Source organism: Haemorhous mexicanus, chromosome 1 (assembly GCF_027477595.1).
Source record: "Haemorhous mexicanus isolate bHaeMex1 chromosome 1, bHaeMex1.pri, whole genome shotgun sequence".
Classification (NCBI taxonomy): Eukaryota; Metazoa; Chordata; class Aves; order Passeriformes; family Fringillidae; genus Haemorhous; species Haemorhous mexicanus.
The window spans coordinates 149607213-149628991 of record NC_082341.1 but is presented as its reverse complement, the minus strand read 5'-3'; the positions used below and the strand labels follow the sequence as shown (position 1 = coordinate 149628991).

Here is a 21779-nt window from a genome sequence, read left to right as displayed (position 1 = left end):
AATTTAAAGTAATTTGTGACTGTAGTCAAAAACCAGTCTATCATTTGCCATTTAATGAATACTAGTGCAACACATTTAGAAAAGTTTTTTACACACATTTCTTGAAGATCTCCAAATAACATCATATTTCTCATTAGGAAAAATTAGGATATATTAGGTAAGTCTCAACACAGATTAGAATAAATGTTTGACTACAAATTTTTGTGATATGAAACAAATATAATGGATTGTGGATAAACTGCATTCCATAGATGTAACATTAGAATAACTTCATTTACACAGTGTTTCACAATATCTTCATTTAAACATAAGAATTGTTTGAACATTGTATGAGACGAAGGAAGGTGTGAAAACTGCAAAACAAAAGAAACTGCAAGAGCACCATTTTATTGCTACATGGCAGCTTCATAGTCTGTTAACTCAAAGCAATACCAAAATAAATATTGCTTGTCAGACTTTTAGACAACATTGGTAAAATAAGGATATATAAGGCTCATAATTCCTGTAATATGTACATTTACTATGATAAGGGTAAAAGGTGAATTTTATCAAGCAGAAATATATGCAGTCTACAAAAGAATGATTTCCCAAGATGGTGTCTTCCCAATCCCAGATTGAAGAGATAACATTCTGTCTAATATTTTACTTGACTCACCAGGCACACCAGTCTGCTGTGTGACTTTTTTCTTGTCTTTGGATTAAACAAAAAATGATTGTAATTCTGCTGGTGTCTATGTCCATGGTGGTGTACAGTGGTAAGTGGCAATGTATTTTTATGATTATTAGATATTTTGTCAAAATACTATTTAAGTATGAGCATTTGGAAACAGTCCCTTAGAAACACACCTTTTCTCTGCTCAAATTTTGGTGTTTGACACCCAAATGCACTTGAAGACATTTCTTTATGAAGTACTCATAAAATATTTTTCTCAGGACTTGTAGTGAAGCAACAAAATATGTAGTGGGGTTAAAAATACAACCAAAAAATTGCAACTTCTTTTTGCTAGCACTTTGTCATTATTTAAGCCATTAAGACTCCAAATTTATAAGTTTCATATAAAGAGATTCTACTCATTAAATACATTTGTATTGTCTTAATTCTCCAAACTGTTCAGTACATCCTGAAATAGAACCCATGTCCACCTCAAGCTCCTCTTTTGAATTTTAGTATGAATAGCTTTTTCTTCATTTCACTCTTTAGATTTTATTGTCATGAGTGAATGAACTTCTCCGAGTCAGGGATGGGCAAACAGCTCAAATTTCTGCAGTCTCTGCCCTGGGTAGGAATGTCAGTCAGAGTTATGATGTGCAAGAGAAGAGATGGACTCTTAGAAGGTCTTTCACCATTTCTGGTCAATCCATGGGGTTATTTCTAAAGGGAAGAGAAAACTCAGGATCTCAGCATAGAAAAATTCTGCACTGACCTTCATCAGCTTCACCAGTTGCTTCTCCTCTGAGGGGTTGTTTGCAATGCAGCTCAGAAATTAAGCAGGTCTAACAAAAAACATACAGGCTAAAATTATGAAGCTGAACCTTAAGACTCTTATTATATAGAGAGAAATCAGAGAGAATATTCACATTTCCCCCTGCAGTGACAGCAAATGCCCAAATACCTGCACTATCTATTTATTTTAAATAGATATGTCTTTATATTGGTACTGCACTCAAAAATATCTGGACATTCATACATTTTTCTGACAAAACATGTGAAAAAAATCCCCCAAACCTTAAAAGGCTGTGCAACAGTGTTTAAATTATTTCCCCTTAGCTAAATACAATCAGAACATGCATATTTAAAGTGTTACCACGTTTAGGTTTGGGGAGGATTATTGATTTATATTTCTGTGGGATTTATTCCACTGATCTCTGCTTTGAGACTAAAGCAAATATCTGTGCATGAAATAGCATCTTTGAGAGGAATTGATGTCATTTACCTGGAATAAATCAAATAGTTTGGGTTTGCTGCACCCTGACTTTTTCTGGCTTAGTCGAAATTTTTGCTTCCCAAGGATTTTAAGGGATGCATCCATGCCCTGTATTAGGACATTTTAGTGAGCCATGGCTGAAAAAGACAACTGGAGGTGCAGTGATGTTTCTAAATGGGCTTTTTTAATACAACATTTCAGAAAAATGTTGTCAGGTAGGAAAATCACAGATGCAGTGCAGAAACAATTTTATATGCAACATAACATTAAAAGAAATCCCATAGATAAGGGGTACAATGGGAAAGCCCAAGAGATGATGTATCATACAGGAGTCTCCTCAAAACATACTGAATTTTTTAACAGGTTTTGGGGAGAGGTGAGACAAGATGGCATCCCCATGATCTTCTGGGATTTAAAGAATTTATTTTTGTAGTGAAATATTTCACTACCTCTACAGGGAATTACATAGGACAGTATTTCCAAATACATGTTACCAAAAGAGGAAAAGAGAATAATTACTCCAGAAGGTATTTTCTCCTTGTTCCTCCCACCTCCAGTTTAAACAAAAGTAAGCAATCTTGTTAGCAAACATTAGTTCATTGATCTTGACTTGGTGACAATTAAAAAAGTTTTTCTTTGTAATTATAGGATTTGAAGAGCCAATGATTTACCAAACTGCTGAGCAGACACTCCTCTCCAGGGGAACTTCAAACATTTATGTGTTAATTGGGTGTACACAGTTCAGTTTGCTCAGAAGAACTAATTGCAAGGGAAGGATAGTGGAGCAATCACAGCTTCCAGTACCCCTGGAATATGGCTTTGTCAATTTTCTCCTCTGACACATTTCAACTCCATGGGATTTTCATGTTTTCCAAACATTTTGCTGAAAGGACCAAATGATTAATGGCTCTTCTTCAACACTTAGTTTGAGCTGTGGTGTAATGCAGTGTGTCAAACCTGCTTCCAGTTGCACTTGGCAGAACCTGGCCCAGGTGATGTTTGTTACTGCAGAGGAAATACAGGCTTTAAGCCAGAAAATAAGGGTTAGTTTATCTTTAGCAAGCATGTGTACAAGTATAGCATTCAATGCTGGTTTTTTGCAAGGAAAGCCATTGTTTTGCCTGAAGCTGAATTCCTCATGGCAATGAAGCTTTCAACAGACTTGTTACAGTTCTGTGAAAAGACCAGCCTTTATTGGGAGGCTTCTTCTGGTTTGTGGAAAGCAATTTGCTCCTCTTAGTCCTGCTGCAGAGAAGGACACTTTTAATGGATTGCTCTTTATCTAAAGGCTTTTCATTGTGACCAAAAATTTCAGGATAAGGAAAACACAAGAGGAAGCATCTCTCCCTGACTCACTCAATCCTGTGCCCATATTCTGCAACTGAACTCGAGAAATTAATTTCTGGGAGGATATGAGTATTACCATGAAAATCTTCTTCACATCACAAAAGTTGTGGACATCCTGAGAAAGCACTTATATATGATCCGTAAAAAAAATAAAAAATCCTGTTTTTCTTAATGCTTTACTAAGCATAGAGTTAAGCCTCCTATCTAAAAACCCCATTACTCTGCTTTCCTCTTTTACACCTATATTTATTGCAGGAAAATGTAACAGATGAGCAAGACAACTGTCAGCTCTTTCCCAGAATTTTTTAGAGACAAAGGACAGCTTTCCTAATGCCAGTTATTCTGAGACATAAGTTATGCCATGAATTTAACACTATGGGCTTTTTCAGTTTTAAATATATAGATTCTTGAGACAGCAAATACCCTTTACTTACTACATTTTTTAAAAAAACAAGGTTAAATAAATCCAAAGTAATACACTGTCTTCTGAAATCATGCAGAGGAAAAAAACAGATTAAAAATGGGAAGGGAGAGAACAAATATTAGATTTTACTCTAATTCAGGATTTGGCCAACAGAAAAAGTGGAAATGTTGAAAAGATGCCAAATCTACCATGACATCATCAAAAGGAAGAAGCTTAAAATATAGAGAGTTACAGGAAGAGAGAGAATGAGGCAATAAGGCAATAGCCAAGAAGGACTTAGAAAAACCAGATCACTTCAAAAAACCCTGCTTCACATTACAGCACAGGGTCACAGAGTGCTTGGGACATAGGTGGGCACTAAACCAATTTTATATAGTTCTACCAATTTGTCCCAGAAAGGGCTGCTGTTCAGAAGGGTTAGCTCATCCTCAGCAGCAACACCTGCTCAAGAGAGACTGGGTTTTGAGCTGAAGGGGTGTGAGTTACCAGTACACACCAGTCCACACCAGTACAGCTCTGGGCTTCCCAGGGTGGGGGAGGAGCTGAGCAAGTGCTTCATGTCTTTGATAAATCAGCTTACCAGTGTATGAAGGAATTCAAAATGCCTGCAGTGTGTCATAATGAAATATATGGTGCTGGTAATTGTGATCTTTTGGGGATTTTTTTTTGTTTTGTTTTGATTTGGTTTTTTGTTTTGTTGTTGTTGTTGCTGTTGTTTGTTTGTTTGTTTGTTTGTTTGTTGGTTTGTTGGGGTTTTTTACATTTAAACCTTTTTCTTCTCAAATTTATTTGTTGAGGTAGGTGGCCAAGAACTGGAGCCACCAGCATTCCTGCCAGAGCTGCTTAACACACCTGAAAGAATCTTGAGTAAGAAAGGTTTAAGCTTTACTTTCTGCAATATTGCATGGCAGTGGGAATCCTTGTACTCCAGAAGCATCCCAGGGAAGTGTGAGCAAAAAGCTAGGGACTCATCTCAAAATGGTTTAACAACTGAAGTGAGACTAGGGGAAGTCTGCCAGGGGAAGAAAAGAACTTTTTTTAAAATAAGCATTGTTTGTTTGTTTGTTTATTTTCATTTAGACAATGCCACACTCTTCAATGGAGTCTTTCAAAATGTGGAAAGTGTTGCATTATTTTTTGGTACGTACCTGTTCCAGTTGTGCTTTAGCTCTGAATAGAAATCCTGTGGGGTTTGGTTTATATATTTACTAAGATGAAACAGGGATTTTTGTGGATGCAGGTCTCCCCAAAGACCGCTGTAACACTAAACACTGCTGAGTGCCAAGCACTGCCCAGTGTCACTGCCTGGTCTGGGCTCTGTGTCACCCACACTGCCTCACCTCCACTTACCAGGTGTTTTATGGCTGTTCTCCTTCCAGACTGCCTGGGTTCTCACTTCACCTGGTTACAGTCCATCTTCACCAACTTCCCTGCCCTTCTCAACTTTGTGAACAAAATGAAGTGTGCCACTGGGTTTTGCCCCAGGGATTTCGAGGACTATGGCTGCTCTTGCCGGTTTGAGATGGAAGGGCTCCCTGTGGATGAAGCTGATGAGTAAGTCACATCCATGAGAGGTCCTTTTCTGCCCTGACTGGCAAGAAAAGGACCTCATGCTTTGATTACCCAAAGCATAACACCTGTATAAATAATTTAAAAACAGTAATAGAAAGACAGATTTATTTGGGGGTAAGTGAGACCCACACCATCTGGCTCTAGTGAGAAAAAATGTAATCTCAGGCCAGGACAGTCAAACAGTTGTTTAATTATATCAGCAGGAGATGTGAAAGGAAATTCAAAGAGAATCAAGATGCATCCATGCCTGTGAAGAAAATGGGTTTTCCAACAATGTAATGTATTCATTCCCTGAGTGAAGACAGCAATGGCTCAGAAAGGGCTAAGCCTATAGATAGGTGGAAATTGATCCATCCACTCTGCAGCATGGGATGGCTGGGAAAATGGAGATCTAACCCTGCCACTGGAAAAAAGCCACAGAACTTCTCTGTGAAAGGTTTTCTGAACAATTGTGATGACATCCTGAAATGGGAGCCTGAGTCAGTTCAATGGATTAATACCCAAGAGCTGAGCAGCTGGGCTCTTGCTTCACTCAGCTTCATTTTAGTGCAGAGCAGCACAGACCCAGAGACTGCAGAAACATCCATCAGCAGGTTTGTCCTGAGAATCACCCACACAGCCAGTTTGTATTTACAAATTGTTCTGCAGCCCTGGGGTGAGGTTTCCCTATCAGCACAGAATTCCTGCTGCCATGTGCAGCACACAGAGACTGATTATTGCTTTGCCACTGACAGAGATGTGCTCTTGGTTCAAGGGAGCCTCCAAACAGTGGCTTGCCTCTCTCTCCAAGAGACAGTTCCCACAGTGTTGCAATTTTTTTCACTGATTTTATTTCTTAGAAAATAGTTTTGCAAATCTTGGGGCTTGCCTGTGCCACTTCTGGTCCACAGAAAAGGACTCAATGCCTCACAGCAGGTTTTTAAGGCATGGGAAAGTGCTAGTGCCTGTAAGAGCAACCTTTTCCCATTTCCCAGAGTAGCTCATTGTCATATCTAAATTAGGAGCCTCCACAGACTTTGTGAAAGAGAAGCAGACCCAGAAGACAATCCATGTTTTGCAATGACAGGGAAACAATCCCTTCCCTGCTTGCAAAGGGAAAATAAGTGAATTTTTGGATTAACTGTTGCAGTAAATGTTGATGCAACTGTGAATCTCTAAACAAGCAAGAAGTGCAGAGAGTTAGTGTTAGTTTTCTTATGCAGTTAGAGGAGCTTTTAGATGCTAACACCTCACTAGACCTCAGGTAAAGTCAGGAGAGTGTTGAGACATCACAAGTTAGGTGTTCAAAACCCTGTTCCTGATGGAGCTCACAGATTTCATCCTCATCCCTGGAACAAAGCACAGTAGAATTTGTGGTGCAGAGGAGCCATCAGGCCTTTCTGGTGAATGTTTTTTGCCCTCACTTTTTTTTAGATATATTCCTTGGACTCCTTCTCTGGTTGTGAAGACAAATAAAATGTTGTGATAATTATTTATTGATACAGTCAGTGAATTAATATAAAATTCTTTCTAGATAGAGGAGGTGAAAAAGTGCATGTGTAGCATGTGTAGAAGGGCTCCTTAGAAGAGAGCCTGGCAAGGAGCAGGTGTCAGCCTTCCTGGCAGCAGATGCTGGGTTTGGAGTTTCATGTTGTCCTTGCATTCAGCATTGTCCAGGACAAATGCAACTCAGTAACAGAGAGGTGTTTTGAGTCCATTTCTCTGAAAAGAGGGTATTCAATCAGAATCTAACAGCAAGACTGTTTCATCTACCTAACAATTTTACCTGGGGTAAATTGTTTTCCTTGGAGTTTCATTTACGGCTGATGTCAGTGCACAGAGGTGTTGGGGAGATGATTTTTCTGTACAAAGAGCTGAAGAGAGGAGAGGACTGAAGAAGAGCTTGTTGGTTTAGTTGACTTTTTATTCCTACTCAAAGCTGAAGTGGTCCTGTAGGCAATTTGAGTTTGGCAGGACAGCAGGGAGGCAGGAAAACACAAGGTTTCTGACTGCCTGTGATGTATAGTGGCAGGAGAAAACTGTTTTACTCCAGTGTGAGAAAAATATTTCATGGCCCTTTCCCATGGCTAAATGGTGCATTTCAATTGTGATTGTTGCATAGAAGTACCAGAAATAGAGCACAAATCTGCATGTATTTATATAGCCCCAATGAGACACAGGAATTCACATTGCCAAAGAGCCATTAACCCTCCATGAGTGCCAGGTTCAGTTTAGTTCTCCAAACCTGCAGTGAGGAAAGTTGGGACAGGACAGCCCAAGATCTCTAGGGCTGACCTGTGGGGCTTTGCTTGTCAGTGAGCTGACAGTGCTGAGGGGAAGTGTTTGTGCCCTGGCAGTGGATTTCTTACATGAAGTGTCTATAAAGTCCTTGCAAGCACCCAGGAGCCACAGCAGGACAGAAAGGCTTGGTCACCCACAGCAGGCAGACCTGCTCCCACCATGGAGTTCTGCATGCAGCCATGGCTGTCCTGCCACCCTGACTCAGGGAAAGGCAGCACTTGGCATTTCTTTTGTCTGGGGATCAAACTGAATGGCTTGACCTCTCTGTCATTTCCTCTTTCAGATGCTGTTTTCAGCACCGCAGATGCTACGAGGAAGCGCTGGAGATGGAGTGCACGTGGGACCCATCAAAGATTTCTGCAGATGTCAGCTGCTCTGCTAAAAACCTGACCTGTGGTGAGATTGACCTGTCAAAAGAGCTTCACTGGAGCCTCACCAGAAGTTCATTCTGGTCTACCTACGAAGAGGGATACACAAGTTAATCACTCCACTTCCCAGAGCTCCTCCAACAGGCAGCCTCTTCCTGGGCTTTGCCTTACTTTGCAAGACCACTAAGCATTGCTGGAGATGACTCCACACATCAGAAATGCAGCAGATACTGAGGGGAGACCTGAAAAACAATCTTCTTCTGAGGCATCCATGCCTGATTTTCCTGCACTTAGAGGAAAATTCTTTGTTCAAAGGGTCACACACACTCCTCAGCAACAGCACTATCACCAGGGAGGGCAGAGATTGTGTGTTATAACAGGAGCTACTCCATGCAATGCTGGTACAGACCTGACAAGAGTGGGGTTCTTTAATGCCTAAGAAGATGTAATATAATTTTTCATCAAGTTTTGGCTCTCAAAAAAGACCATATGCTAGAACATAGTTTGAGGATATCAGCAAAGAGGAGCAGAATTTCCAAACTAATACCCTTATGTCCTATTTAAGCAACAATCTGATCCAATTATCATTTCTTGCTTCAAATTAAAACCATTTTTGTTATTTAGGCCAATCTCTAATTGTCCAAGTGCATTTAAGCATTAATAATGCTTTTTAAGCTCTTTCTATACAGTCCCCATCACAAATAGAAAATAGAAGTGTGACAGCTATAAAAAGACAATGTTTTTTTAAACTCTGAAAGGTAGGAAATTTTGAAGAGGGAAAATAGTATTTCACGGGGAACTGTTTCATATCCTTTGTGTTAGGAAGAAATTTTTAACTTTGAGAGCAGTGAGGCACAGGCACAGGTTGCCCAGAGAAGTTGTGGATGCCTCATCCCTGGAAGTGTTCAAGGCCAGGTTGGATGGGGCTTTGAGCAACCTGTGCTAGCGGAAGGTGACCCTGCCCATGGCAGGGGGTGGAATGACATGAGGTTTAACACACCTTTGAATCCAAGCTGTTCTAAGGTTCTTTGATTCTTTATAAGGAGCAAATCACATATCCATGAAAGGCTTGAATTGTGGATTGTGACTTCTTGGAGTTTGGAGGAATATTTTAATGAAGTCTGTGAAATGTTAAATGCAGCATCAGCTGCATTAAGCTTTCCATGGAAGAATAGAGCATTGCTCTGTAGTCCTCAATACTCTGCAGGCACAACCAAAGAGGCAATAATTTATTGACAGCCATGCCAGGCTGCATCAACTGGTGTTTAAAACAAGAACTGGACTATGAAACTTGTCCGTGTTTTGCATGGAGAAGCACAGTATAAAGAGGTTTGGACAGACAAAATACAGACACAAACCTCACGGGGAGGAAAAAGCAGAAGGTGGAAAGGATTTTTCAATAGCGCCTTGTTTGGATCTCTGTTTCATTTCCAGAGTCTGTGGATCCCTGTGAACAGTTCCTCTGCACCTGTGACAAAGATGCCATTGAATGCTTTGTGAATGCACAGATCAACTCCTCCCTGAATGGGCTGGATGTCTCCTTGTGCCCATCTCCAGTTACAGGTAATAACGGGGATCTGACCCAGTGCCCCCTCCTGCCAGGTTTTCTGCTGGCACCAAACGTGACCCAACGAGAATGAAGCAGGAGCTGGGTGCCTTCCTGCCATAGATCTGGTCTCTGTTTCACATCTCCTGTCCTTTAATGCTCCTTGGGTGAATACCAGGAGAGAAGGTGGTGGCAGAGTGATTGCTGTCCTGGAGCAGGGCCAGGAGAGGCCTCTGAGATGGGGAAGGGGCTGGAGCCCATGAGGAAAGAGGAGAAGGCTTGGGGGATCTTTGTGCAGTTCTCAGTACAGAGTGGGGCGTGGAGAGAAGATGCAGCCAGACCTTCCTGGAGGTGCACAGGGTGCAAAGAACACCTCTGCAGCAGGGAAATTCCAGTTAGATGTGAAGAATTTTTTTCTTCAGGATGTTTCTGCCATCTGGAATGAATGAGTGATACTTGTGGTGATGTCACTAGCAGGAAATGCTGAAAATATTGCTAACCCAAATCTTCCCTTAAACCATTAAAAGACTGACTGGAAATGCAAAAACAGGCTTACTCTGTTCAGTTACTTGGTGTCTATTCTGAAAGGAAAAAGCCCTGCTAAGGATGAAGGGGAAGTTTATCCCCGTGGTCACTCAGTGATCTGTGCTCTGTAGCTGAAATTCCAGCCCTGCAAGACCAAATGCCTGCCTGTGGGAACAGGCCTGGATTACAAACTTCATTCATATGGATTGCAATCAGAGCATGGCAGGGACAGGAGCTCTGGGTCTCCAAGAGGAGGGAGATGTGAAAAAGCAGCATTAGCTTTTCTAAAACTTTGGGTCACAGTCACAGCCTCCAGTGCTAAGGACAGACAGACACACACACCAGAATCACACCCTGGATGTGTGCATACCCTCCTGAATGCATCAAGGGAGAAGAAAATGCCTCAGGAAGGTTTACATCAAAGCCAGCTTTTTGTCCTTTTTTAAGACAACAATCTTCTACTGGGATCAGATGTCCCTGATGTACAGTATGGTAGATCCAACACACCAAAAGTAAAAGGGAAATTGTCCAGTGCTAACAGGAAAATCCTGCTGATTTTATCACTGCTGATAAAAACAGATTCCATTTTAGTTCACTGGATGCTTCTACTAATTTTAAATTATATTATATTTCTTGATGAGGATTATATTTCTTGATGAGGAGAAAAAAAAGCAACTTTGAATGAAACATGTTCACTCATGTTGTAATTCTTCTGTGTAGCTGTTCTGTCCAGTTCTGACTTTGGGGAAAAAACCAACCCTATCTGATGAATCCATAGGCAAAAGATTTTGGTAGGTTCTTTATTACAGAGAAAAAATTGAGTGAAATGGGCATGTATTTGACCAAATCTTTAATAGGAATACATTCAAGGTACTCCTGATTTGTGCTGTTCAGATCAAACAGTGAAAAAATCCCCTTCTCACACTTTATGAGAAACTTTTCTCTTTCAGAAACAACCAGCAAGAGAGAGCTGACAACACGACACATGGAGGGTAGGTCACCTCTGTAGTTCTTTGTCTGGAATGTATTAAATTGAAACCAGCTTATACTCAGAAAAATAAGCTGAAGAAATGGGAATTTAAAGAGTGCTGACTGCCAGCTGATTCCTCTTGTTGAGGTTGAAACTCTTTGGGATTATTTTCTATTATTATACTGCATGTAGCTCAATAGAGTTTAGTATCAGCAGGGTATAAATACTAAAGCAATATTTTCATACTGCTGCTGTAATCACAATAATATTTAGAAATTAGTTCCTTTTTGATGACTCTGATCATGTTATTCCAGGATACAGTCTAAGGAGCACCCTAAGCCATGAGCTTCTGGAATAAAAAAATTTTTCTTTTTGCAGGGTTGGTTCATCAAGGGAATGATGAAACACGAGCTGTGACTGCCTCTGTGGAAGAAGGTTTGCAACTTAGAGTGAAAAAAGCCCTGCTTGCAGCTCCCAAAAGCTGAGAGAATACAAGATATTTGCTTTCTTTCTGCCTTTCTAAAAGGACTGATGTAAAACTAGATGTAATGTTTTGGTGATGGAGTTCAAGATTGAATGGGAAGGTGCAATTTTTCAATTTGTGCATGTAATGTGTTTAACCAGTGTTTACAGTGAGTTTCCCAAGGGCTGAGAATGAACACTCTACAACAAAACCTGTTTTCACCAAAACAGCCTTTTTTCCCTGGGAACACAGGTTGGAGCAGGTGAGCTGTTTGGCAGAGATGCCCTCTGTGGGTGCCAACCACTGGACCCACAGCCAGTTGCATATTCTTGTCTTTAAAAGATAGTGAATTAATTAAGATCAAGCAGTAGCACGAGGAAATTCTGAGCATGGTTTGTGCCAATGAGCCACCAGTTTTTAGTTTATTTACTTGTAATGAAGAGATCCAGGCTGAAACTTCCTCACTCTGGAGCCTCCTTGGTGGGTCTCCAAACAACAAGGCCGAGTGGTTCTCATGGAATTCTTCTTCTTTTTTTTCTGCTACAATCAATGGTTGTCTTATAAGGAGTGGGTGCTTGCAAAACCTCACTGCTGCAGTGAGAATCTGTTCTCCTCTTGCCTGCATGGTGAGCACTGCCACGCGAGAGGCCAGCGACAGAAGCACCCAAAGCCCTTGGTAGCTCTGGGAGGGCCAAGATATGAAGCAGAGAGGGAGGCCAGTCTTGGACTCCAACCCAGTTTAGGTGCTGCACTCTTGTTTAGTGGCTCCATCACAGGCAAAGCCACACTGCTGTTGGGGGAGAAGTGGCACCAGAGCTGTTTGGAAAATGGGCTGGGGGTGCTGGTGCACAGCTGCCTCAGGAGCCAGTGTGTGCCCAGGTGGCCCAGAAGGCCAGGGGCATCTTGGCCTGTGCCAGCAGCAGGGTGACCAGCAGGACCAGGGCAGTGATCACCCCTGAGCATCATGAGGCTGCACCCTGAGTGCTGTGCTCAGTGCTGGGCCCCTCACCTCAAAAAGGACATTGAGGGGCTGCAGTTGTCCAGAGAAGGGCAACAAGGCTCATGAGAGGACAAGAGAACATCTCTTACAAGGAGTGGCTGAGGCAGATGGGTTTGTTTGGTCTTGAGAAAAGCAGGCTCAGGGGAACCTCACTGCACTCTACAACCACCTGACAGGAGGGTGTGGTGAGGTGAGTGCTGGTCTCTTCTGCTGTGCCTGCAGGGAAACAATCAGAGGAAATGTCCTTAAGATGAGACAGGGGAGATTCAGATCAGATATTAGTAAGAATTTTTTCACTGTCCAGGTGCTCAGACATTGGATGGGCTGCCCAGGGAAGTTGTGGAGTCACCATCCCTAGAGGTGTTTAAGAGGAGTCTGGATCTGGTGCTGGCAATGTGGTTTGGTGGTTTGGGGGTCACAGGGGCAGGGCTGGGCTGACAGCTGGGTTGGGTGATCTGAAGGTCTCTTCCTGTCTTGATGATTCCATGATTCTCTGTTCATAGACCCCAAATCTGCCAAGCACAGAAGCAACAAGCACTGACATGTGCAACCAGGCCACTGCTTAACCCAGGAAATCAGAGAGAGAAACCCAGAGTGGTTTGTGTTGGAAGGGCCCTTAAAGATCATCTCATTCCTAATCCCCTGCTGTGGGCAGGGACACTTTCCAGCTTGCACAGAGAGAGGTGGAAAGCTGGATTATTTGAGAACCTAAGAACCTGATTTCAAGATTTAGTGTGCCCCTTTGTGTGTGCCATTGCCCTAAGTGTGAATCTGGAATAATGAAAACCACATGGATTTTTTTTCTTTTTAAAAAACAATGTTTCTGGTATTTAAAGGTTAGTGGGTTTATCTGGTTTTTATATTTTTAAATAGCAGCACCTGCAGAAATGTAGGTACCTGAAAAGGCTTTGTGCTGAATGTAAGTGCTGGCTGTTCCTTCACAGCTCTCCTGGATTATCAAAGTAGTTTTTTACAATATTTTTCATTCTCACCTAGCAGCAGCTCCAATGTTGGTTCATGTTTTTCTATCTGCTTCTGGGACACTTTGCGATAGAAAACAGAGCTCCTGAAGGAATGAGAGCATCTGCATTTGCACTTCTGAAGCAATGTTTTACTTCCTGAAAAAACAGCTACTCCTGCTCCCTAATGAGGCACAGTCCATCATAAGGTTCCAAGTATTGCCAACAAATAAAAACCTGTATTAGGAATTTTAGAAAGCTGAAAACAATATAGATAATGTTGCTAGTCAGTCTTTGAAGGAAACTTTTGGAGAACCACCTACTATTGAACCACCTACTATTTAACCAGTTGTCTTCCTCTTTAAGCCCAAAGAATCTTCAACATTGACAACTGAAGAAGCTTCATTAAACCAAAGCTAAGTATCACTGAGAAACTCATTCCAAGGACTTAACAAGTTATTCTTCACATCACAACATTCTAACAATACAGAAAAAAATGTGGAGATGATTTTTTAGATCACTTGATAGCTATTTTTATAATTTATCAAAAGGCAGCAGACAAATGAAAATCATTTTATCAGGTAAAGGAAACAAGTTCAAGGTCAGGGAGGTATTTGAACTTGGCTGCCCATCCATACCTGACTCTCAGTGCAGGGAAACACAAGATGTTCACAAGGAGCCCAGCATCCTTCTGTGCACAACACTGGGATGCCAGACCTAGTCCTGTTTAGTCTATTTGTCTGTCTAATGGACTTAATATTGAATTTCCCAATTCAGCCACATTTACACTTCTTTCATAGAATCACAGAATCCTGTGCTAGTGCTATGTAATTATTTGCATGCAATGAGATTAATTTATGAGTATCACTTTGTCTACAACCATCAATACACCACTGAGAACAACAGGCAAATATCTCTCCATGCTATGTCTGTATCTTCCTGTTTTCAGAAAAAGCTCTTCTCAGCAGCCTGACGGTTCATGACTGTGCTGGCAATGTGTTTCCTGAGTTTATATTTTCTGTTTTCAACAGTGGTTTCTTTTGAGCCCCGTGACAGAGTCTTGGCAACTTCCAAAGCCAGAGGTAAGAGTCATTAAATTTTGCTGACAAATTTGGCACTCTTGACTACAGGTGGAGATGGATTTTCATTTATAAAGCTCTGTGGTGCCACAGTCAAAAATCTTCAGCACAGGATTTCTGGATAATATTTCTTCTGCTGACTTGCACATCTTCCAGCAAAACACTTTGCTTCTCCTAATTACCATCTTTATAAATCCAGGCTGTTTGGTTAAGCTTTATAATACTTTAAGTCAAAGTAATTTCAGAAATGCATGGCAGAAATTCAGCTGGCAGGTCACTACCATGATGCCTCTGTTTTTTGTACAGTTACCTCAAGGGACCACAGAGGCACAGCTCCTGCTCCCCCCATCCTCTCCATAAAAGGTCAGTGACCCTCAGTTTTCCTCTTTTTTTTGACTAACACAGCAATTCTTCATCTAAAAGCACCACAGTTAAAACTCTGTGCATGGTAGCAACAGGGCTGCCAGAGAATCAAATTTAGCTCAGGGTCTGATAGCAGGTACACAAACAATAAAACCTGGCTGAGAAGCATTAGCTGTTCCTTGCCTCCAGCCACTCATTTGCACTCCTCATCCAAGTGTTTCTGAAAGCCTCTTCACATAAGGTTTAATGATATAATGATTGTTTCTGTAAATTACATTCACAGCATCTGCTGCCAGAAGGGTTTATTTTGATTTTGCTTTCTCCTTTATTACAGATAATTTCATGGAACTCTCTCCCAGTCTAAAACCTGTTCCAGTTTTTGCAGGTGTCTGTGCTTTGAGCACAGCCTCACCAGTAGGCACAGCTGAAAGTGGAGCACCTTGGTAGATCTGGAAGTTTCCTCTGGCCCCTTTGTGTAGAAAGATTATCCAGGCAGACTGAAATCCACTAGAAAAATGTCAGAGAAAACTGCATATTGAGAGTAGAAAGCAGTCATTTTTTGACTCTGATTACACTGTCTGAACAATATCCCTGTCTCCCACCCCAGTGGATTCAGCACTGCTGTACTAAGCACTGGTCAAAATCACTAAATGCTCTCCTACATTAACTTGAATGTACCAGAAAATCTGTGTATTGTGCTTTAGGTCTGCACAGCTCCCAGGAGATTATTTGTGATATCTATTCTTAGCTAAGTGTAGAATTTCCCAAACTCTGGTTTTATTTTTTACATCCAGCAGGAATCACTGTCATTTCAACATTTCACTGCCAAAGTGGCATAAAATGTGCACCTTGCTGAGCTATCAAAACCAGTGTGTGACTATTGATCCCTTTCTGCCACCTTTCATGGCTGCTGTGTTCTTAGCAGTGCTTTAATTTCTTTTAATCTGTTCTTTTATCCTGTGACAGGTTATTTTCAACACATACTAAAATCAGAACATCAGAGGGACAAGCTTAATGAATTAGAGTTTAGTCCAGTCAATAAATTCAGCCAAAGAATTCAAAAAGAAAGATTTAAAAATATGAAAATACATGCCCATTAGTATTTTAAAAGTACTTATTTTGTGAGTGCCACATGGTTCACACTGACATTTAGAAAAGGAAATGAAGCCATTTGATGTGTTTTCATTTACAAATTAGTTTATATAAAAAAGGTATAAAAAGATTTTAAGTACCTCCAAATTCAACAAAACATTCCTGATCACCAATAAAGTGTCAGATAATCTAAAAACAAATACTAAAATATTTTTAGTATAAAGAATCTCCTGAAAATAATTATTTTTCAACTTATTTTGCCCTCAATATTTCCTTGTGGTTACAACCCAGTGAACCCTTCAGTCACCCAGCTCTGCATCAATCAAATAATTTCCTTCTTTCACTGATGTTACTCTCAGTTTTAGAAACTTCAGGTGAACAGATACTTTTAAAGCAAATAACTCAGCAAATGACATCTCACTTGTACTTTATCTCTCAGTACAGCTGACTAAGCAGCAAACATGATTTTCAGCACCTGGCAAAGCTCTTTGTCTCAGTACATAGAGAATTAAAAAAACCCAAACCAATCAGCAGTTAAATTGGTCATAGTTAACCACAGTCATTTCTTCTGAAAGGCAAGAGATGTGCATAAATGACCAGTGTGGATACTCTGCTTTTCCAGTTTTCCTCTCAGATACTCCTTCTCTACGACCATCAATTCACACTGGTTCTGCCTGAGGATATTACTCTCACCAGCTATCTAAAATTAAAATCTTGCTGTTTATTTTCTGTTTCTTCTTCTGCTTTCTTTTTTCTGCTTATTCAGAAGAAGATGGATTTATGGAAGCTTTGGTCCCAGTGGAAGAGATAACCACATCCCCAGCCTCATTCCCAGGCGACAGTAACTCAATGCAAGTCAAAATTGTCCCCACCAACAGGAGTCTTGCAGGCACACCTCCAAGGACAAAAGGAAAAGGCAAGTGAGAAATGAATTACACCTTTTCTAATTTAGACCACTCCCCTATTCCTGTTACAGCTATGTGAGAAGTCATCATTTTTCATGGATATGTAGAAGGAAACTATTTTGTTATTTAAATCTGGAGGTTGCATACAATGCAGGATGAATAGCACTGACTGTCCTGGAAAGGATAGCTCACTGCCACCTGACCAGGAAAGCTTAACTAACCACTAATAAACAGCCTCCCACTAAGAATGAACACATTTTAGAAGACTGCAGTTGATAATAGACTGGAATATACACTTTTGGACACACACTCCTGAAAGAAGAGTTATTCTACCTTCACAAGTCTAATCTATGCATTTGTCTTCTCCAGAGACAAGCCCTGCAAAGAGTGGCCTGAGCACACCTTCCTCTGCCATAGCTCTGGGCCTGGGACTGTCTGAAAGAGGACCTGCAGGAAAAGGTAAATAAAGGGCTTTTTCCCCATTACATCTGATGAAATATTCAGCAACCTCTGTATTAAAAGCAGGTATGTATTACATATAAATATTATTGTTAGTTTAAACCAGTTTAGCACACATGTATTGGTGCTAAAGAGGAGGAGATGAAGACATCTGCAAAAGCTTCCATCACTTTAACCTCTTCTGCCAATATGCTGTCAGTAACACTTAAAAAACTAATTATTAGCTTGTAAGGAAGTTTTTCATTTAGTGCAGTATCTAAAATGAGCTCAGGGAATGTTTCTCCCTGCTTTTGTTTATTGGAAGTCATTTAATCACACCTTTAAGTTGCTTTGTTTTATAAGCAGCAGCAGCAGCAGCAGCAATAGAAATTTTCCTGCTCTTCATTCTGACCTTTTGCCACAGTCTTGCCAGTCAGACTTTTTCTCACCATTTCTGATTCTGTTCCAATTCCTGCTCAGGGATCCCAGAGATCCTAAGGCATTTCAGACCTGCCATGGCTATAAATCCACACTCAAGGACTGTCCCAACCATCTTTTTAGGCTTCCCAATGGAGAGAAGCATCTCTGGAACTGGAAAAGAGCAGAAGAATCAACCCCACCTTTAACCAAAATGGAAAATACAATTTTAAAATACCAGCTTTTAGAGGGCACAGATCAACTCCCTGAGCCTGTGGTTTATTCTGGGATTTAACATGAATGAATCAAGATCCAGGAAGGCACATGGGCAGCATTTCCTGTTGGAAACAGTAATCCAGGATTGACCCTGACAGGGGCAGGGAATCAGTCTAGAGCTGCAGAGGGGAAGATGGGATTACTCGTGGGAGAAGGGAGGATGCAGAGGGAGCAGAAGCTTTCCCTCCCTCCTTCTGCAATCAGCCTCCCTCCTTCTCCTGCATCAGTCTCTTACATCCTTTCCCCAGCAAAGTCCCAGAACAGGTCCCTTTGATGTCTTTTTCCTGATATGGAACATTGTGTTTTTTCAAATCTTATTAATTAATTCCCATAATAACAGTTCTTCCTGAGTGGAGGGAGTCACAGAGATATTAGGATTGGGATTTGGTGATGCCAAACCCTCAGCAGCACAATAGCCATTACATCAGATCACTCCTGCATTTGGTCTAGGGGCACAAATTGGACTATATTTCAAAGAAGAACAGAAAAAAATATTGTTTCTTTCAGCAAAACATGGTCATTGCCCAGCTATCACTGTGGAAGCACAGGAGGTTAGGACTCTATTTTCCAAATCACCAAGATGGAAACCACTGAATACTCAGCTGAGTTTGAATATTCCAAAAGAAAAATTTACCTCTGAAGGATTACAAAGGACTGCGAAGTATTCCCATTGCAGTCCAAACTGACTTGTATGTTCTATCTTCATAGGATTCTCTCTCCTTTTTAAACTGCCTTGCCCTTTTGCTGTCTTGCTCAGTCAGCAGTACTCTAAGAACCATAATTCATGGACTGAAGCAGTAATTTAGAGGTGGTAAAATGTTGTCCTTCAAAGTTTCTAGTAGCTCTGGAAAGACTTCTATCTTCACGAGAGAGCCCTCAAGCAGTGAAAAGATGATGTGTCAAATAACAACTTTGCTTTGCAGTGTGCGAGCGACTGACCTTTCTGCAAGAGAGAGGACGTGGAAGAGTGGAGAGGGAGCTGCCCCAGCTTGGAGAAATGCTGTTCTGCTTAACTGAGAGATGCCCAGAGGAATTTGAGTCCTATGGCTGCTATTGTGGCCAAGAGGGAAGAGGAGATCCCATTGATGCACTGGACAGGTGTGGGCTCCTCTGTATGTGCCATTAACTGTGGGTGTTACTGCGGTGCCCATGGACCAAGGAAGATCAGTACATCATTTTCTGGGCATTTTATAGCTATGGAGCAGTAGTCAAGTCACAATTTGGGGAAAAAAGTCCACTTAAATACATAAAACACAAAATACTCTAATGTGACTAAACCACGTTCTATTGTTGTGCTAATATTTTGGAGAGGACTTCCTGACTCCAAAGAAGGAAGGTGAACGATGGGAGGGTGAGCAGAGCAGAAGGAGGAGTACATCACAGGGATGAGGATAAGGCTCACTTGGCTAAGAGGTGGCTTGGAAAGTGCCTTTTGAAGAGAAGAATGAACATCTGCCCAAGGGCACACTGTCCTCCAGAAGGGAGCAGAGCTGGAGCAAAGTTCTGTCGGAGCTGCAGCCAAGAGCCAGCAGGGCTGACCATGAGGGGCAATGCAGAGAATTCCACAAATAAAAGCACCTCTGGGAGTGTTGTATTTACAGCTAAAAATCTCCTCCTCTGAGGAAGTTCAGAACAGTTGGGGCACATCAGGTCCAAGTAGAGCACACTCCTTTTTCCTGCACTCATACACAAACAAGACAGCCCAGGCATGAAAAATTTGATTAGATGATGGCATGATCTGGGTACCATGATGCAGTTTTCAGATTTCCAGCCAAGATTTGAATACTGGAAGCCACTTCTTATGGCAGACTAGGCAAATTGCAATTGTGTCTTAAAATTAAAACACACTCCTGTTAAAAACATGACATGAAAAGAATTAGGAAGAGGAAAGTGAAAGGAGGAACAAATATAGGAAGAAAGTAGGAACAGCTTAGGTTGATTTTTGTTATTAATAGAAAAAAAAAAAATCCAGGGTATGAAAACTAAAATTTTTTAGTTTTAATGGGCACTGAAAATAAAGACACACAAATAATTGTGTGTTCTGGCATTCAGGAAGACTAAGTATTTTCCATTTACTTCTACTTTTTATTTTAGATGCTGCTTCTCTCATCACTGCTGTATGGAGCAAGTTAAGAAACTTGGATGCCATGCAGAAAGAAATTTGAGATCTGAAGTTGTATGTTTTGATCACACACCAAAATGTAAGCTTGCGTGAGAGGAAATTCTCATGTCCTGATGACAGAGTATCAACATGATAGACTGAGTGACACTATGACAGAGCTGCTAGAGCTGAGTATGGAGACAGAAACATTTAGCTTACAAAAAAATAGCAATGTTTACTATAAATTTAAACTTTTTTCCTAGTTGAGACAAAGGTTATTACACTGCTGTGTATGTGACCAGGTCAGGCTGAGAAAATTACATTCAGACATTTTATAATTATTTGTGTCTTTACATTCACAAATTCAACTAAAGCCAGCAGAACCTTCCATTGCCCAGCAACCTGGTGTCAGGCTTTTGTTTAGGTAATTAATGGTGACTTTGGAGTCTAAAATTCATGGCAGATTTGAAAATTTTATTTTCAAAACCTCATCTACCCGTGGCAAATTATACATGAAGTAAGTTCAAGAGCTTTCAGAGATGAACTGTGAAACTTCTCTTTCAGGCATTGGCTGGAGCACGTGTGAGAAGCTCCTCTGTGCCTGCGACACGGCCGCGGCCGAGTGCATGGCCTCTGCCTTCTTCAACGCGAGCCTGAAGCTGCCCCACGGGCAGGGCTGCCGGGAGGAGAAGCTCTCCTGCCCAGGGGAGGCTGCTGAAAGGCCTCCAGCAAGCACCCAAACAGGCACAGGGGCTTCCAGCTCCGAGGAGAGCAGTGAGGAGGAAGGGGCCCAGCGGGGCGGATTGCGGAGAGCCAGGAGAGGGACGCGGCATCACTTGGGGAACGCCAGGACTGGGGACACGAGGGCAGATAACCCTGAGGGCAGAACACCACCCGCCTCCAGGGGCTTGGGAAGGGCCAAGACAGCAGCCAGGCACTGAGTACCTGCCCTCCTCATCCTCTACACACTGCCTCGCACTCTCCAGCACACAAATGACATAATCATAGACTAGGATTAGGTGTTAGGCTGTATTAACTCCTTACTGCGGGGAGGTCAGCACTATGGAGCATCTGTCTAGGTCAGATATTACCTTAAATAATTATTGGACAGTGTTCTATATAATTTCACATGATTTTTTATGTCAAAACTGTTATGATCAGACTGACTTTTGTTAACTGTGCACTTGGTTCAGACTGGATCTTGCTGATGGTGTCCAAGTATTCCAGGTTTTTAATTAAACCAACCTGCAACTACTCCAACTCCCTTTGCAGATGTTTTTCCTTTACTGAGCTTAGCAGGAAACACCCAAAAGCAAAGTTTAAGTAACTACATGAAAGTTCCTTTGCTCATTCCTGCTATAGCTGTGTGACTCCCTTCTGAAGGCAACAGAAGGTCCAAAATGCTGAACAGACCTTTCTCTTAGGGAAGCCTCTTCCTTCCCTGGGGCCCAAGTTAAGGACATGAGCAGGAAATTTCCCAGCCTGGTACGGCCCTCAGACTGTTACTCGTTATTGCTCTTCCATGTTGGGGGTGACGAAGTCACAATGTGCAGTCCAAGGGTGCTCAAAAAACTTCAGCATCTTGGAATGGCTGATCAGAAAATGTGGAGCATAGGTCATTTTTTCCCCTATCCTTGCAGGGACAGACTCAGTCTATCAATACCTGGCTCCATGTCTGGGCTCAGAGCCAGAATTTGGGGTTTTTTGGTAATAGGATGATCAGCACAAC

At 41.5% G+C, this 21779-nt stretch overlaps 1 protein-coding gene across 1 annotated transcript; it reads left to right on the top strand.

The window, feature by feature from the left end:
* The first annotated feature begins 526 nt into the window (after positions 1-526).
* On the top strand, positions 527-21238 carry OC90 (otoconin 90). Its single transcript, XM_059858686.1, has 14 exons — positions 527-755; positions 4498-4563; positions 4777-4836; positions 5076-5250; positions 7832-7944; positions 9351-9479; positions 10938-10979; positions 11336-11392; positions 14411-14461; positions 16683-16829; positions 17188-17277; positions 18873-19047; positions 20044-20150; positions 20615-21238. Exons 1-14 carry the CDS (start codon positions 710-712, stop codon positions 20989-20991), a joined length of 1635 nt encoding a protein of 544 aa, XP_059714669.1. The 5' UTR covers positions 527-709; the 3' UTR covers positions 20992-21238.
* Positions 21239-21779: the final 541 nt, after the last annotated feature.